The sequence below is a fragment of the Hylobates moloch genome, unplaced genomic scaffold, assembly GCF_009828535.3.
Source record: "Hylobates moloch isolate HMO894 unplaced genomic scaffold, HMol_V3 SCAFFOLD_10, whole genome shotgun sequence".
Taxonomy (NCBI): domain Eukaryota; kingdom Metazoa; phylum Chordata; class Mammalia; order Primates; family Hylobatidae; genus Hylobates; species Hylobates moloch.
In genome coordinates this window covers 58,078,458-58,096,882 of record NW_026652285.1, presented here as the reverse complement: position 1 = coordinate 58,096,882, position 18,425 = coordinate 58,078,458, and the positions used below count along the sequence as shown (strand labels likewise).

The following is an 18,425-nucleotide window of genomic DNA, read 5'->3' as shown; positions in this document are numbered from 1 at the left end:
AAAACTAAATCCTAGTGAAGACTGAATAAGTTATACTTTTAGAATATGCCACCAATGATATGTCATGTCCACATTTAAAATACAAAATATTGGCCGGGCACAGTGGCTCATGCCGGTAATCCTAGCACTTTGGGAGGCTAAGTTTGGTGGATCATTTGAGGCCAGAAGTTTTAGACCAGCCTGGCCAACAGGGTGAAACCTCGTCTCTACTAAAAATGCAAAAATGAGCTGGGTGTGGTGGTGCACACCTGGAATCCCACCTACTCAGGAGGCTGAGGCATGAGAATCACTTGAACCCAGGATGTGGAGGTTGCAGAGAGCTGAGATTGCACCATTGCATTCCAGCCTGGGCAACAGAGTGAGACTCTGTATCAAAAATAAATGAATAAATAAAAAATACAAAATATTTTTGAGTCTTACTTAAAAGTATCAAAGGTATTTTAGAATTACAGAAAGATTTTTTAAAAGTGTTTTTAAAGAGCCACTTTTCAAAAAATTGCAGTCGTTAATAAATAATGGGGAAAGTTCACCAATGAGGCAATTAGCCAAAAATGAAGGCTGGGCTTCCCAGAGACTTAAACTAAAGCAGGTTGTGTGACTTGTGATTTGTCCTGATCATGGACTCAACGCTTTTGCTATTATGGGTTGAAGCAGGTCTCTGGGGTCAGGTGAACTTTATAATACATTGAGTACTCTAAGCACTGGGTCCAACCTCTTAGGGATTTTCACAGGATTGGTGCCCAGTGCCTGGTAACAAAAAGGTAAAGACAGAAGTCCCCGGGGTGGCTTTGAGGCCAGGGAACCTGGGTTTGAGTCCCTTCTCTGCCACTTTTTTTTTTTTTTTGAGACGGAGTGTTGCTCTGTCGCCAGGCTGGAGTGCAGTGGCGCTATCTCGGCTCACTGCAACCTCTGCCTCCTGGGTTCAAGCGATTCTCCTGCCTCAGCCTCCAGAGTAGCTGGGACTACAGGTGCCTGCCACCACGCCCAGCTAATTTTTTTTTTGTATTTTTAGTAGAAATGGGGTTTCACCATGTTGGCCAGGGTGGTCTCGGTCTCTTGACGTTGTGATCCACCCGCCATGGCCTCCCAAAGTGTTCTCTGCCACTTTCTGCCTGAGCTGAGTCTGTTATTTAAACTCTTCAAGCATCCCTTTCCTCATCTATAAGAAATTGCTTGAAGGTGGAGTTTAGCTGAGATAACGCATGTGGAAACACTTAGCAGATGGCAAGTCTCAAAAAAAGTTTTCTTTCTCCTTCCCTTTCCAGAACTGGTTAAGTTCTCTCAATGCTCATCCCTAACATCTGAACCCAAGAACCACATTTTTATTCTGCTTTCTTTGTCCTGGCTGGCTTTTTCTTGCATTATTAACTATGTGGAAAAAAAAAATATGAGGCTGGATTTGTTTTGTTTTCTGTTTCACTCTGTAGTTTATCCAGACATTGTGTACCTTTAAAAAAAATGGGTTTTGTCGTCCCTTGTAACATTTATCTGAATTTTAATCAAATAGGACAGAAAGTAAGATCATGTGTCCCTTTTGTCCCCACAACATCAAGAAAATAATCTGCAACCTCAATTAACACTAACAAATAATCTTTCCTTTAAGGAAAAAAAATGTGGATCCAGCCCTTTTGTAGTTTCCCAGTTTAAGAGATTTTTCACAGGGGTCCAAGCCAGAAAGCTGAAATCTATGTAACGAAGTCAAGCTGAGAACGGATGCCGCCGGTCCTGCTGGAGATGGCTATCTGCTGTCCCTGGAGGCAGTGACGGTTGGAAGATGGTCAAAAAAGGAAACAGCATCTTGGGCCACCCTCTGGACTTGAGCTGATCATTGGGGTATTTGGTCTTGCTGCACGAAGAATCCTTACTACAGCTTAGTATAGTCAAGCAATGATATAAAATCATTTTCTTCTAGAAACTCACATCTTTTGTCTCCAAGGCCTTTAAAGGAGTCATAAGTGATGTTAGAGTATATTTTAAAAATTTCTTTGAGAGCAGGAAATCTTCCCCTCCAGGGGGTACTTAATTTCTTGCTAGTCACTTGGAGGTGAGCAGGTCTTAAGGTCTTAGGCTAGGTCCATGCCACAGGGGAGGACAAAAGCTGATGGAAGATAACCATAAGTTAACTCCCAAAAGATTCCTTGGCCCTGAAAACTGACCTAGAGAAAGTGTCTGGCTTGAGGGGATGAGAAGAAAAGGAGCAACACATTCATACTGGTTATAAAATACCAGTTTGGGCCTTTGCGAGAACCCCTTACATTTCCTGAAATATTATAAATTATCCCGAAATAAAATGCATGAAGAACTGCCACAAATCATTGATTTTTTTTTTTCGGATGAACCACATACTTTCCGCCCAAGCAAAACTTATTCTTGGGAATGGAGTCCAAGCCCACGCTGAATCTTATCTTTTGTTCAAACCCCACACTTGTTTTACCCTCAGCGCGTTTAGACAGAAACTGATAGCTAATGCTTTTCATTAAGCCAGTCAAGAAAAACTGCTTACCAGGTTTTACTCCTTCATCAGCCTGACTAATTACACCCATTCACTGTTCTTTTCATACAGAGATTTCAAATTCCAACTCTCAAAGACACACACCACCCAAGAGACATCTGCTTCCTGGCTTGCTCTGTCTCCTTTTACATTACCCAGTGAAAAGTATTTGGTGGCCCAGAAAACACAAGCTAAGCAAAATCTAGAAGCAAGAACTGGTTTCAAGCTGATGAGGGGTCAGCTCAAGGAGAAAGTTTGACATAAAGGTAACAGGAGATGGTGGGATAAAAAAACAGAAAAGAATCTTCTCATGCAATATATTCAAGGAACGGCATTAGGCGAACAGACTCCAGTGGCAGGCCTCAGATACCACTGAGCAGCAACAAAACAGAAAAAGAGAATGTGCCTGTGTCACTAAGACAAAGACTCATCTGAAAGAGTTGGAGGCCCCAGGTTAGATCAGGGGCTTCAGGGAATGGCACTGAGCTTCGGTGATAATTGAGGCTAGACTTGAACACCCAAGCCTAGGCAGTGCCTGGGTGGCAATTACATTTCTCCAAACCATCAAATGTTGGGCATTAAGGAGGCGAGGTGACCAACATCTCCAAAAGCTTTGGAAGCTTCTTCCCGTGGGATCACGGTCCAAACTAAACTGTTGCCTTCCAGGAAGGAATACAGGAAGACAGCATCAACCTCATGAAGAGTTATAACCATTACTTCCTCTTTGGGTGAATTTCTTTGTGTGGCACTGCTTTACCTGAGTCCACAACAAATTCTTCATAGTGGTCTCATTGGTCACATACATTTATACTGGTCACACATTTCATATACCTATGAAAGTATACAGTCTTGACCTAGAGAGTTAGAAATCCCATTTCCCATCTACGGGTGTTCTGTATTCTCTAAAGCTCTCTTTCAGCTAATTCTTTTTTTTTTTTTTTTTTTCCAGACAAAGTCTTGCTCTGTCACCCAGGCTGGAGTGCAGTGGCACGATCTCAGCTCACTGCAACCTCCGCCTCCCAGGTTCAAGCGATTGTCCTGCCTCAGCCTCCTGAGTAGCTGGGATTACAGGCACCGCCACCACACCAGGCTAATTTTTGTATTTTTAGTAGAGAGGGGGTTTCACCATGTTGGTCAGGCTGGTCTCAAACTCCTGACCTCGACCTCATAATCTGCCTGCCTCGGCCTCCCAAAGTGCTGGGATTACAGGCGTGAGCCACCAGGCCTGACCAGCTAATTCTTTTGTTGGTGAAAACATGATGGTAACAAAGCACAGAATTCTTCAAGATAGCAGTAGGAAAACCATTTTGAATACTGGGTTCCAGTAAGTCTCATAGGAAATAACCCTTCCTTACCTTCTTTTCTTTCAAAGTTGCCCAAACTAACTCTGTTTATTGTTTCAGTCTAAGGGTTTTCCATGTGTTTGACATGATGCTTCTCAGGATTACTAGAAGAAAAAAAAATGATAACTTCTATTCTGCTACACATTCATTTTATGTGCTCAATTTATTACCATACAAAGAACACCGGATGCAGTTCCCATTTAAATGGTGTCTTTAATATAAAGACCCGCTGAAATCGTGTTTGTATGATAGCCATTCTTCAAAAAAACACGTAAGAGCTGGAGACTATGTTTCAGGGTCTCGATCTCGTGATTTAGCACTTGATTCTTTTAGTGGTTGGTCATTTGAATCTCATTTTCAAGGGATCATCTGAAAATAGGCCTCTGGTCTTTCAAGTTTCTGATTAGTGAAGCCATGTTAAATAACTTCTGATTTACTTAAATCACAGATTGCGGAACTGAGTAGCCTGGAGGGATCTCAATGATCATCTCTATCCTAGAAAGTTATAAAGTATTAATTAGACCTGGAGACATATTTCAGACTGGCCAATGCCCTACTTCTTTCTACAGCCCTAGGCTAACTAGGGAGCAAAGAGACTGAGTTTTCCATCAGTTTCCTTGCCTCCTGACTATATCCAGTACATATTTTACATGTTCTACTCTTAGTTCAGTGGCCTTTTCTTTTATGTTTAATATTGTGAAAAGACACATTGATTTTCAGAAATGCAAATAATAGTGTGGTTGCAAAAAACCCTGGTTACACTGATACATATTAAATAAAGAAAATATTTAAAATCACTCTTACAGGCACTACACACAGTATAATTAGTGTTCAGCATCTGTGATAAATAGTGCCTGACAAATTGTTCAAGCATCATAAGCACTATGAGAAGACAACAGTTTTATTAAACACTGAAAATTGTATTTTTCCCAGTGGTTGTATTGCAAGATAATGAACTTTACAAGCAGCGGCAGAGATGCAAATTCAATTTTGCACAAGACTCACAAACATCGTGATATATTATGCCAGTGGAGACACAGCCTTCGTCTAGACAAAATGCAAAAATGTCCTCATGTTCAGTAAATGTGTATAATTAGGAAAATATGAAGAACAGCTAATCGTCGATGTTACATGCATGTCTGTATCTCCCATCTTCTTTTTTTTAAAAAGTCTAGTTGAAAGTTGAAGGTCACTCTTCTAGGTTGCAAATTTCAGTTTTTCAACTTTCAAAAAAAGTTGATATTTGTAAAATTAGAAGGTGCCCTAATCAGGCCTCCAAATTTTCTAACTCTTCCTTAAATTTTTGCTTTCAACTGAGTTATATGCAAGGGTTTTAATTTGTAAGAGCAGGTTTTATTATACAAATAAGCAGACACTGTCTGAGGACCAAAATTGAAGCAGCTCTGATAGTTGTATTAATTTATTTGATTTACTTCTGGTTTCTCTTACCCAATCTTATTTATGTCAAAGTAAGTTGAAGCAGAATTCATTATGTAGTGAAATGCAATTTGAACACTTTTCATTGAAACACGGTGATTCAATCATTTCTCTCCATCTGTCCCATTATCTCTTCTTACATTATTTTGTACAGATCAAATCACATAAAACGAAATTCCAAAAGAAACTTAAGAATTTGCAAGGAGGAATAAAATGATCTCCCAATAATTCCTTACACTAAGTACTAAATTATACAACTAACATTCTGATAATTTGACATTATTATAGCATATTTTCTCTGAGAAAAGTCAAGTAGGTTAGTGAACTTGAATTTTGAGAAAACTTTTGATGCAACTCCAGTTTCTAATTATTTTGATACCGAATTATTAGAAGGATTGAGCCTCATCTCACCCAGTTTGGGCATTTCTGCATTTTGCTGATTATATAGATTAAAAAATTTGCCAATCCTTTTCAAATAGTTAAGCTTAGGAGTTTTGGCATTTTAGCAACTTTATAAAGTGTTCGTGAAAATATGAATCAGTAGATTCTTCTCATCCGCTATTTGGTGACCCGTGTCAGTTGTATTGTTGGTGCACAGAGAATCCTTAACTCATGAATGGATCAAGTTCCATGTTGATTATGCAGAAACAAGAACCATGGCCTCATGGAGACATTGCGCTTGTCATTAGAATGACAAGACTATCCCTTAAATGCCTTTTCAACTCCTGTGCTACTATACCCTCAAGACCACAATCCCTGTGCCCTAAACCCCCATGAGTGAAATAGTTCCATGTTTTAAAACCTAAAAGAATTGTATGGCAACCAAGAAGGGTAACCAGGTATCAGCAAAGCCGGGAAGGCTAGGAAAAAACGTACCAGCAACCAAGGTACAAGCCTGTCCTCGGGGAGCTTACCACCTCACGTCACCTCACCCAGCTTCATGGTCCTTCTGGATGAGAACCTTCCACAATGGGTCTAACCTGGAACAGTGATCCCCAAACTCTTACATTTATCCTAATCATCTGGGGGCTTTTTAACAATGCAGATTATCTGGCCTCACCTCTAGCCACTCAGATTTGATAGATACCAGTTTGGATGCAGGGATTTGATTCTTAGAAAGTATTTCTAGTAGGCCAGGTGTGGTGGCTCACGCCTGTAATCCCAGCACTTTGGGAGGCTGAGGCAGGCAGATCACCTGAGGTTAGGAGTTCAAGACCAGCCTGGACAACATGGTGAAACCCCATCTCTACTAAAAACACACACAAAATTAGCCGGGTGTGGTAGTGCCTGTCTGTAGTCTCAGCTATTCAGGAGGCTGAGGCAGGAGAATCACTTGAACCCAGGAGGCGGAGGTTGCAGTGAGCCGAGATCGCGCACTCCAGCCTGGGCGTCAAGAGTGAAAACTCCGATTCGGAAAAAATAAATAAATAAAAGAAAGTATTTCTAGTTATTATAATGCACACATGCATGGGTGTGTGTGCGTGTGCGTGCACACACACACACACATACATACGCTAGAACAAAAGAGATGACACAGTGAAAAACACAGGTCCAAGAGCTGTTGCTTGCTGACAACTGCCAACAGCCAAGTGGCTTGCTACCGGACGTGGGGTTAAGGATAAATAGATACAGATCTCCTCCAACAGTGGTGTCCTCCAGCTTTCTTGCATATTTGAGAAAAACTAAGCTGAGCAAAGCCACAAATAAAAGACCGCCTGGTAACTTGCTACCATCACCTTCCAAATCACCTTGGCCCTTGGCAGTGGCCAAGGGGTGGCTCTCCATCAAAGATGAAGGACTTGAGACTCTGGCCTGGCCTTTACCATTTGGAATCATACTCTCCCTTGTTGTCAATTTTGAATCTAAACAGTGTTTCATAGTATGAGAGGAAACTTCAGGATTTAAATGATGGGGAAAATGAGAAAGTTGCAGATACCCATCTCCTCAGTTAAACTGGCTGCATTTCCAATGTAAACTGCCTCAAATCCATTGTGGGTCAGTGTGTGTGTGTGTGTTGGTGGGAGTGTGAAAGAAGCCTGGCTTGATGGCTAGACAGAGAGACGGGCACTAATTTGGTGTGTGCATTAAAAACCGATGCTAGGGTTTGGGTATCTAGGTTCAACTCCTAGCTCTCCTACCTAGTAGCTGTATGTTCTTGGGCAAGTTGCCTAATTTCTCTGTGCCTTACTGCTTTCCTTCTGTGTGATTAAAGTAACAAGGATACCCACCATATGACTATTGTGTAAATTCAACGAGAGAAATATGTATATTTCCATTAAAACTTCAACATTAGACCTTGTGAGAAATTATTCTCTCATAATACAAAACATAAAGCTTTAGCATCCCTGAAACCCAAGTTACAAAACTAGACAGGAGAATTCTCAAAACATAAATTACTTAGGAGGTGGGACAGAAAGAGCAAGAGAAAAAGCTTCAAACCCAACACTGAACAGACATGGCAATGGGCATAGCTAATATGCAATTCAAAAGGAAAGATAACCAACCTTCTGCTCCTACCAGAATCATAAGCAAATACTAGAGATGCCTGAAGCTCAATGAAGTAGAGATGTATTTTCTTCCCAAAGCTACAGTAAGATGACAGGCAAAGTAGATAAGATCATCCATTCCTTTGTTCATTCAGTTTACTACCTATTTATTATAAACCTACAATGTCTTGGGCACTGTTCTAGGAGCTGGAGATGCCAAAGCACTTGTTTGTTCATTGAACAGACCATGATTCAGAACTTACAAGATTGCCAATAAGTATTTATTTCCATCTGCAATTTTTTATATCAGTCATTGACTACTGCCACTGAATTCCTGGTGAGACGTGACTTCCTGATTACACGTTCATCATCCAACAGAGATATATGACATATACCCTGAGCCTAATCTGAACTTTCATTCCTACCCTTGTTGTCCCCTCTCCATCCTGGAGTTTTACTGTTAAAGGTCCCAGACAGTCTTATTAGTCAGAGATTTGTTTTATTTCCTCTCATTGGGAAAATTTTCCATACTGGCAAATGTTTCAAGATTCATGCAGAAACATACACAACCCCCACCCCAGGGGAAGCAAAGGACTCATCAAATTCTCTGTTTGGAAATATTTCAGCCCCTTTTCTCTGAAGTCACATTCTAATTAGTTTCTCCAAACCACTCTCTGGCTGCATCTCCACAACCCCAAAGGGCTGGCCACGCTCTGCAGCTTTGTAGCTGATAATGCATGGAGGTTCAGCGGTCTTGGAACTCTCTAGTAAACAATATTTTGAATGTATTTTATTACTTGTCACAATGGACTTTGAACTACATTTGAATAATTCATACTCCAAACTATGGTCTTTTCAAAGTTATCAAGATAATTAAGAGAATAAACATTGAGTCAGAAAATAATTATTCATTTTGGCTAACCTTGCCGTTCTAACTCATCTGCACTTACCAAGCCCAGTAAAGAAGTGTTGTATGATGTTTTTAAAGAACATGTGTTACTCTCTGTATTAAAAGACTTATATGAGATATTGGTCAACATGTGTGTCTGTCACAAAGTGCTCAAGAATATCGGCTCCTTGATATCTCCTGACTTTATGAAGCACGTAGATGCAGGCTTGGAAGAATGCCACGTATGAATGCCAACTCTTGTTTTTAAAACGGCTCTCTAAAGCATAAAGATCTACAGAAATTTTGACTCCATTCAATTAGCCAGTTTGGAAACATGGACCTTTGAATGGAAAATGAAGGAATGAGTTGTAGAAGGTGAGCCAGAGGAGTACTTGTCTGTCCTCCACGATGCTCGTAAGATTGGCATCAAGGCTGGTTCCCCACAGGATGCTGAAAAGAAGGCTTTACTAGCCACTGTGTTCCCTGGCAGGGTGACCCTGCCCAGGAGCTGTGGGTTCTCACTCCTCCCAGCATTTCCTACAGAAACTCAGCAAATATGTATGTGCACCTCAACGTGCTCCCAAACACAGTTGGCACACTTTGAATTCTTTTCTTGGATATCAAGTTCGCCTAGGAAATCAGATATGCTAATCTCAGAGGAGTGAAGCCACTCAAGAAAGAGTCTGAGATCTATGGTATAGCTTGCTTTTTCTAGGATTTTCTGAACTAAGACTAAAAACGTAAACTTTTCAGAGAGGGCTTGGCAAAAGAAAAAGTGGGATTTTACATAATTTTAATTGGCAAAAAAATAAAAATAAGGGCTTTATATTCATGATCATTTAATATTTCTTAAAGACACTACTGAGAGAGAAAACATCACAGGCCAGTGAGCCTACATCAATCATTGTACCATAGATGGCCTGGGCTCTGCCCACTGGCAGGTTCCTCCTTTATCAATAAGTTCAGTACCAACCATGTGGACACTCCTCACCCTTCAGATCTGAAGGTTAACACACCCCAGCATACTTGATTACCCACATGAAAGAGGCAATGCCAACACTACAATTCCTCTTGCTGAGTTAGAAAATTGCCAGGTATTAATTTGGAAAGGATGAGCAGCACTGGGCTGGAAAGAGTCCTCACTTCCAGGACGTCCACCTGGGCTTCAATAACAACCCCTTGTTCAGGATGGAATTTGCATTTTCCTTTTCCTCCTAATCTTTCTGAGCCTCACTTTTCCCATCTGTAAAACAGAGTAATATCTATACTGCAGCAATTATTAGGATTTTTTTTAATGTGAAAATACAATCCATTGGGCCTGGCCCATAAAAAGCATTAGGTAGGAATTATATAAAAATAGAGAATGCAAATATTACAAAAAGATCTCATGGCATTAAGAAACTGGCTGAGTGAAAATGGAGTATTTTAAATCTTAAATACTCTATCTTCAACTTAGCAAATGTATCATACATCTCCAAATGTGGGGGACAAAAGCAATATAGATTATTTTAAGAATTTCATTTATTTTGTTAAAATTTTATCCATTTTTCCCCTAGATTATTTCTCAAACTTACTGAGAAAGTCCCCTGATCCTCCCTCCTGTCCTTTTCCAAAGAATCTATCTCTCTTTGTCTCTGTCTCTGTCTCTGCCTCACTCTCCATCTCTCTCTCTCTATCTGTCTCTCTCTCTCTCTCTTTTTGGCAGCCTCATTCATTTCCTCACTCTGGAGAGTCACATACAACAAATAAAAAATTTTAAAAATGTAGTGAGAAGATGAGCATGCACTTATCTGCTATTTCAGTAGATAGCACAGGATGGTTACTGCTGGAGATGCTGGGGCTGGCTGAACAAACGGGAGACAGGGGATTTCACCTCCAAGGGAAGATGAGGCAGTGAGGAAGGACAATTAGGCCAGGAACTGAGGAAGTGTCCGAAGACTGACAGATAATCCACTGAGAAGTTTATGTACACATAACAGCTTTGCAAAGGCCAGAGGTTTACACAAGATCCAAGCCAGAAGGAGCCCTGAGGCCAAGGCCGAGGCTAAGGGGAGTGAGATTCTTGCTTTGTGCACACAATTTAAGGAAATGCTAAAAATTTAGTTATTGAGATAAATTATATTAAGTGTAACGCAATAGTTCTTGATAAAATTGAATGCAAATATTTGTGCTTAAAAAAATCAGAATTTTTTTTTTTTTTTTTAGACATAGTCTCTCTCTGTTACCAGGCTGGAGTGCAGTGGCATGATCTCGGCTCACTGCAACCTCCGCCTCCTGGGTCCAAGCAATTCTCCTGCCTCAGCCTCCCAAGTAGCTGGGACTACAGGCATGCGCCACCATGCCCAGCTAATTTTTGTATTTTTAGTAGAGACGGGGTTTCACCATGTTGGCCAGGAGGGTCTTGATCTCTTGACTTTGTGATCTGCCCGCCTCAGACTCCCAAAGTGCTGGGATTACAGACGCGAGCCACCATGCCCAGCCAAAAGTATCAGAATTTTAAGGAAAGACAGGATCTGACCCTGAACTTGCAGGACTAAGCTCACTCACCTTACATTCATCCCAGCCCTCCTGGGATTATGCTGGCTTTATTTAAAATTTTGATATTTTCTTCATAGATCTTTTGCATTCTTTTTTATCTTTTAAAATGTTGCATGAGTATATTATTTATCTTGAGTACTGACACTTTTGGTGTCACTTTAAATTCTGTGCCTTAAGCGAGTGACATTCTTGCCTCACCCTAGTGCTGGCCTACCTGAGTGAAGGAGTTGCTTCGAGAAAACCCAGAGAGGCTATGTGGGGGCAACTGGGGAACCAATGGGGACAACTTCTAGAGCTTTGTTCGTAGCGCCTTGAGGAATCCCAATGTTGAATTATATTCTCAAGTCTATGTAAGAAAAAGTATTAACAGGTGACGAAAGTAGGCAACAGAGACCACAAATATGACACTCTTGTCTTTATTGGTATATACGTTTGGCTCTGAATGATCAACTACATCACAAATTCCAGTACAAAAGATATCATTTTCAGATAAATCATATAGATAAAGAATTTCAAGCTCCATTGGTCACTCATACATACACGTGGGCAAGCCCCACAGTTTCTGAACATAGGAAGAGAATGCAAGTCATGTGTTAGGTCCACTCTCTTGCATGAAATGTGGGAGAGGGAAATAAAGTTAGGCAACATTTAGCAATCAACAGAACCCCTTCCGTATCCTACCGCAGCCCAACATGGTGCAGCAGCAGCGGGCTGAATGGTTGAGACCAGTGCAAAGAGGCGGCAGGAAGTGCCCAGGTAGGAGGGGGGTCCTTGGCCACATGGGGAGCTTACAGAGAGAATCACAGTAACACACAGATGTAGTGCCCATTAGCCAGCAGGGTTTCCTTGAGGAACATCTATCCATACCCACCCACTCAAAGTCCCCTCTCTCCAAAAGTAAATAGATGGCGTGGGGACCATATGAACTAATCCCCCAACCCAGCAACCTTTCACATAGCTCTGCCCTCACACCAAAGCTCTTCCTCATACTGAGACAAGAGGAGGCACAAAGGCCCTCAGTGACATGAATCCTCAAAGAGAACAAAAGAGGGCACTGAGATGTTAACGCCAAGAACTATGCCGATGAATCAGCCATTAGACTCAAATCTGGCTGAGATCCACTTTACTTAAAAACTCAGGATATAATATGTACGAAGTGGCAGAGCATATACACAACCCAAGAGGGAAAGTGTGATTGATTCAGGACATGAGTGATGATCTTATTCTTCCTGCTACTTGGCCACTCTCTCCCTCCCCAAGGCTCAGGAGTTTGGAAATCAGTGGCATAGCTATATATCACCAGTATCTTACTGAGAAAATGAGTGTTTTCCTCTTTGAAATCCAATGTCCATAAAAATCTAGGTAGAATTCAGTGAAATCAAAAATCTCACATGTAAATAGAGGAATTTTGCCATCAACTAAAACAAAGACTCCTAAGAGGGAAAAAGACAGACTAAATATATACATTCTGACAGCACTTGGGAAAGAAAGGCTAGCCTTCTAAATAAGGCTCAAGCAGCTCCATGTATTGATAATTGTTTCTGTAGATATCAGGAAATGGCACTAATGAAATTAGGAACTAGGAAGAAATGTGATCATTAGCATCATAGTTCCTGAACCCTAATACATATGGAAAAAAGGGGAGGATGGAAAAATTATGTGGGTAAAGATACTGATGTTTATGGAAGTAAAACCAAGATAGAGAAACTGTGAGATCAGTTAGTCCATCTGGCTCAAGTTAATAGAAGGTATTAACTTGAGTATTCTATTACTCTATTAATAGAAGGTAAGAACACGAGTTCTGACCCTGGGTAAAGCAGTTAGTGCCTCTCTATTCCTCAGGAGTAGACTGAAGACCAAATGACTTGGAAAAGTAAACTCTTTGGGTGTTGCAGGGAAGGGGAGTTAAGTATTGAGCACGAAAACATAAATAGATCTGAAAATTAATCATTCCTGTAGGAAAAAAATTCAGGTGCCTGCTTAGTGGTGCCATCTCTGCTTATTTTATAAGCAGACATTTCATGTAATCTCTAGTAAAGGCATTCCCTAAAGTGGAGACTAGCTATTTTGATATAACTGCACACTATAGGGCTTTATCCTGTCCTCTCTATATCAACCACTTTATTGGAAATTTAGGAATATGGCACTCAGTCCAAATTCCATTATTATCTAATGAGGAGTTTAGGTTCCACTTTAATTCACCCAAAAGTTCAATGGCATGGTTAAAAAATGTGTTAATTAACGGTAACAGGATAAAAAAGAATATTGATGTCTACCCATATACAGTAATGAATAAAAATAATATATAGAAACTAGGATTATATTATTGTTTTCTTTCTGGGATTCTCCCCTGCCTTTGGTTCTGAAATCACACATATCTAATCTCTTACATCACAGGAACTTATTCGTTTGAACTCATTTTTAGAATCTCCTAACCTTAATATTAATGTGCAAAATATCAACACTAATATATTATTGGATGTCATACTATTGATAGAGGCCTCCTTGCCAGAACCCCAGTCTAGGTCTAGAGGCCTGAGACATCAGGAGAGGAAGGAAGGCTTTCATGATGAAAGATCCGGGGATCGCTGGACAGCAAACTCCATCAAGTTTAAGCAAAGCTGGGAGTGACCAAAGGGAGACTCCAGCTCATTGGAGGTCCTTGCACAGCCAAGGGATCCTCAGTGGAAGAGAAGGCATCCCTAAATATCAGGAAATGTATGACATGTAACTAGCTTGGCCCTTTAAGATCCAGCATACTCAGCTCTTTGAAAGGAGCTAGCTAGGGTGAAGAACTTGGAGGCAAAAAGTGATCATCTGCTTCAGTTGAGCAATAAACTGCATTTGGAGTTATCTGGAGTGATGACCCTAAATAAGAGCTCTCAGCCTGCCTTGTCAGAACAAGAGAGCCTCTCATTTCCTGAGTCTTTCCAGCGCATAACACAGGCCTCATGTGCTCTGTGATACTTACCATATGAGAGTCTGACGTGGCCAGCTATGGCCAGACCCCCGCTCTTAACCCCTGCACATCCCCAAGGAAATACAAAATACGAAACTGGGAATAATACACCCAATGTGCTTCCTACACACTGTGCGGCACAATCTCCCCAAAGTGCGCCATTACTACAGAAATATTAACAGAGTCCAGTACAAACAAAGGCAAGGACACATATGGTCAGACTTTATATTACAAGAGATTAAAAGGATATCCACAAGACTAGAAAGCCATATAGCCAAATGATATCAGTGGTTAACTCCGACTGGTGGAATTACATGGGACTTTTCATTTCATCTTTGTTTCTTATGTTTTCCAGGTTTTCTACTATAATCTATATTATTTATTCTTATTTTAAAATACGCATTTTAGGGCACTTGAAGGCATTTTGGGTGAGGAAGACAATCCCATCTTACTAGCAAAAATCACTGGGCCTATACCAACTGGGATTGACCAACTCATTGCGGTCTGTTTAGGACTGTCCTGGTTTTAAAAATGAAAGTTTCACATAACAGGAACTGCCTCAGCATTCTCTCACTGACAGGAGGCAAACCCAAACAAAGGGCAGAATGGATTCATCTCCCCCTTGGGCTGCTCTCTCAGTCTCAGGGGGCAGTGGCTCTTGCTTCCAGTTAGGGGCTGAATCCAAGGAGAGAGATTCCTTTATGTGGCAACCAGGTTGAACTAAGAAGTAGCTCTCTCCCCATTTCCTTCCTGGCCGTGGGTTAGAGAAAGTGTTTCGTCTCTTGACATTCAAGAGAAAGAAGAACAATCAAGAAAAACTAAACAAAAACAAACAAAAACCCACTACAACCTCAGGAATCAACCTCAGAGCAGCATCACAGCTCCCCAGGAAGGAGACCTGGCATGACAATTAATGTGAGAAGACGCCCAGCTATGGTGGTTACTCTTACAGGCTGGCAGAATTAGTAAAGACAGAGAAAAGCTGCACTTCCCAGGGAGGAAACCTTCACTTTGTTATAATAGCTGCTGTAAAGGATTGAGCCTCACATCCAAGAAAAACTCCGGTGCTGCCATCTCTGCTTAACCAGAGGGAGCACTCAATTGTTCAAAGCACCTGGGTAGCAGGAGCTTCTTAGCAACATAGGAGGCTACTCTGCATCTGTGTTTGCTCAGCTAGTCCTGGTCCACAATCTACTGGCACATGCAAGAGTGGCCAATCCGAAACCAAAATGGGGGCGTAGCTTGATTGGATTCATCCTGTTGGTACACACACTCCAGTCAGGCTGGGCCTTGGGAAATACCCAGAACAAATACATTAGGATCCTCCATCTGCTGGGATGCTTCTAGAACATCACTGATGGTTTGGTGAAATTGGACTGAAACGTCTGATATGTGCAGGATGCAGAACTCCATCTTGGTTGGCCGATGATAAGGGAGTAAACGCAGTCTTCAGAATATCACTCTGTCTCCCTGACCTAAATCCATAATCTTTATTTTTATTTTTCTTTTCAGACACCAAGCTTAGGACTGGAGTGTTTCCTCTAGGAGGTCTAAGTATACTATAATCGGGTGATATTTCTTTTTTGATAACAAAGAATAATATTACCCAATGGTCAGATGCTAAAACATGATTTTACTTCACTGTGAGTGTGCTTGAAACTGGTTTGCTAACAAATCTTCATCTCGGTGCAGCTTATAATAACATGGCTTACATTTTAAATGCAATTATGCAGCATGTATTCATTTCCTTTCTTTCAAGAAACTCAAGTTGCTTTTTTAAAGCATTATTTGATAGCTTCTTACCATCTCCTTTGGAGTTGAAAAAGGAATATGATATCAGATTGTTGTAGCTAGCAATGGGAGGGGCCGTGGCACTGAGAGGGGGAAGGAATTGTACTGGGACCTGCAGAACAGTAGCAATGTGCCATGAAGGCTCCCACGAGATGAGTCGTCAACCCAGTGTGCCATAAAAGAAGCAATTTTTAAGGATCCTAAAATAACTGCATTATCTGTCCTCATGCTCGTGCTGGGCAGAATGGACTTAGCTTATTTTTAAAGCGCAAGCCATGGCCTTCCAAGTCATACAAACAACTCCCAAAGGAGCCATTATTTGGCCAATTAAACAATTAGAAGAAAATATACTTTTGAAAGACAAAACATTAATAGGCAAAGTACAGAAGAAAGTGCTAAAGCAATTGTTTCTACCCGTTTTTCAGTCCTATCTCTGACCATCAAAGTGGACCATGGTCATTCGATTGCACTGAAGTCTGCAGATAATCTCTGGTAACTCTGAGGGGCCCCGCACTCTTTGATCTAATGAGCTTCTGGGGTCCTGGATGTAATTCAGAATTTTTGCTCATGTGTACTCAAAGTAATGTTGCAAATATGTTCAAAACCTCTGCGGTTCTGTGAAAAATATCACCTCCATCCTTTCCCCTTATTGGTAAGACAGTGACAAAGTGGGCTGTGGCTGTTGAGGGGAGCAGAATGGGTGCCTTGTGTGATAGCTTTAGCTACTGTTAAAATACTCCCTCCCTTTATAATGTCTTCTTTCCTCAGGCCTAGCTGGCCTATGAATCTGTGCTTATTTACATAATTGCCTAGTAAGCATGTGACCACTAGGAAAACACATATGCACACACAAACACACATATACACAAGGATACACACACATTAACTATAATAGCTGGAGAAGTATGGCACACTCTGGAGAAAATTTTTTAAAATCCACTTCATTGGAAATGGAATTAAATTGAAAAAAAAAAAGAAAAGTCAGAATACTTTATATGCCTCTGCCACAGGGAGTTACTAGCCCTAGGCACATGAAGAGGGCATGCTCTGCAAGTACAAACACATCCAGGTACATATTTAGAGACAATTTTAAGTCGATTTAGGCCTCAAGCCTAGGACCCTAGCTAATTTACAAGGCTGCTCTAGGGAAGACAGAATTTTAGGGAGGACATCTATAGTGTTTGCTCTGATGGGAGAAGATAAAACACACTCCCACCCTTCAAGAGAACCCAAGACTGATGATTTGGGGTTTTTGCTGGTTAGTACGTTTTGTTTCTGTTTGTTTGTTTGAGCTCAGAAGGTGTGTTTACATTGTTCCCTGTCAAAAACTTTCTCAGCAGTCAAGGAAAGGAAAGCAACACAGCTGCCCTTGAGCTGAGTTTGTAAATTTTACTGGGAAACCACCCCATGCTGTCAGGTGACTTGGTGTCCAGACATGTCTAAACGAGCTAGTTGAGTTAAAGACCAACTCCAGACTTGATGTTGCTGAGCTCCTCAGCTCCATCTTGCCATCCTGATTGATCGAGGAGATGGGTCTATAGTTAAAGTGGCATAGTACTTTGAGGGGTTAGTCATTAGAGCACACTGCTTTGTCTTGGAAAGGCAACTTCTTGCTTGGCTAGGTTATGGAAGCTAAGGAGTGACGTCAAGATGTTGTCTGGCCAGAATTTGCAGATAACCATAGAACTCTTCTCCTCCATCAGGCATGGATTTAGCCTCCTTTAGTTCCTGCAGTGACACAGGAGCCTCCAAATACCAAATTATTATCAGGCGGTCTTGGGGGAACCTCTGGGCCCTGCAATAAAGTAGACAGACTTGCTATTGGAAAGTGCTCGGGAGGAATTCAGCCCTGTTCAGATTGCTCTACAACCCTGCAAACCATCTCTGGACTTCGTAAATGAAACCCTCATATCACTCCAGATAGTGAAAACATACTTCAAGGGATATAATTGATCACCATCTTTCACTTAAATGATTTTATGCATCATTTTAAGAAGTCGAATTTGATCATGTTTATTGTTTTGTTTTTAAAGCCAAACTATGCAAGTATTGAGCTTGTACCACTCTGGACAAGCCACTTCTGAGCATCATTTGTAAAATAAGGTATTTTTATTCATTGATCCTTCAGGTCTAACTCAGAGTATCACAACCAGGTGGTGGACTGTGAGCCAAACCTGACTCACACTGATATATTTTTATTTATCTCACCCGGTGTCTTAAATCTTGGGAAATCCACATAAAATAATAAACGCCTGTTTTCTCTGGAAAAATTAGAGTATCTGGAAATACCAGGCCCGGCCCATACTCCAGCATGGCCCTCACTACCCCATATCATTTTTCTTTCAGCCTGTTTCTTGCATTGACATGCCTGATCCTTGTTGGTAATTGGGGTTTTGGACCCGTGCTCTAACCTATCCTATTGTAATGTCTATCACATTGCATTATGATTATATGATGATCTAACTATCGGCCTTGCCAGTGAGACTCCTGG

The 18,425-nt window shown here is 41.1% G+C and overlaps 1 protein-coding gene across 6 annotated transcripts in view; it reads right to left on the bottom strand.

Annotated features, from left to right (window-relative positions):
- The window catches only part of NTRK2 (neurotrophic receptor tyrosine kinase 2), a 545,280-nt gene that overhangs the window by 137,902 nt on the left and 388,953 nt on the right, over positions 1-18,425 (bottom strand). For 2 of the 6 annotated variants that reach the window (XM_032164410.2, XM_032164411.2), the window contains one exon: positions 10,885-17,729. The exons of the other annotated variants lie outside the window; for them this stretch is intronic. In XM_032164410.2, coding sequence (XP_032020301.1) covers positions 17,701-17,729 — 29 coding nt within the window. In that variant the 3' untranslated portion in view covers positions 10,885-17,700. Of the gene's footprint in view, positions 1-10,884; positions 17,730-18,425 lie in introns of those variants that run through there. 6 annotated transcript variants of the gene reach the window in all.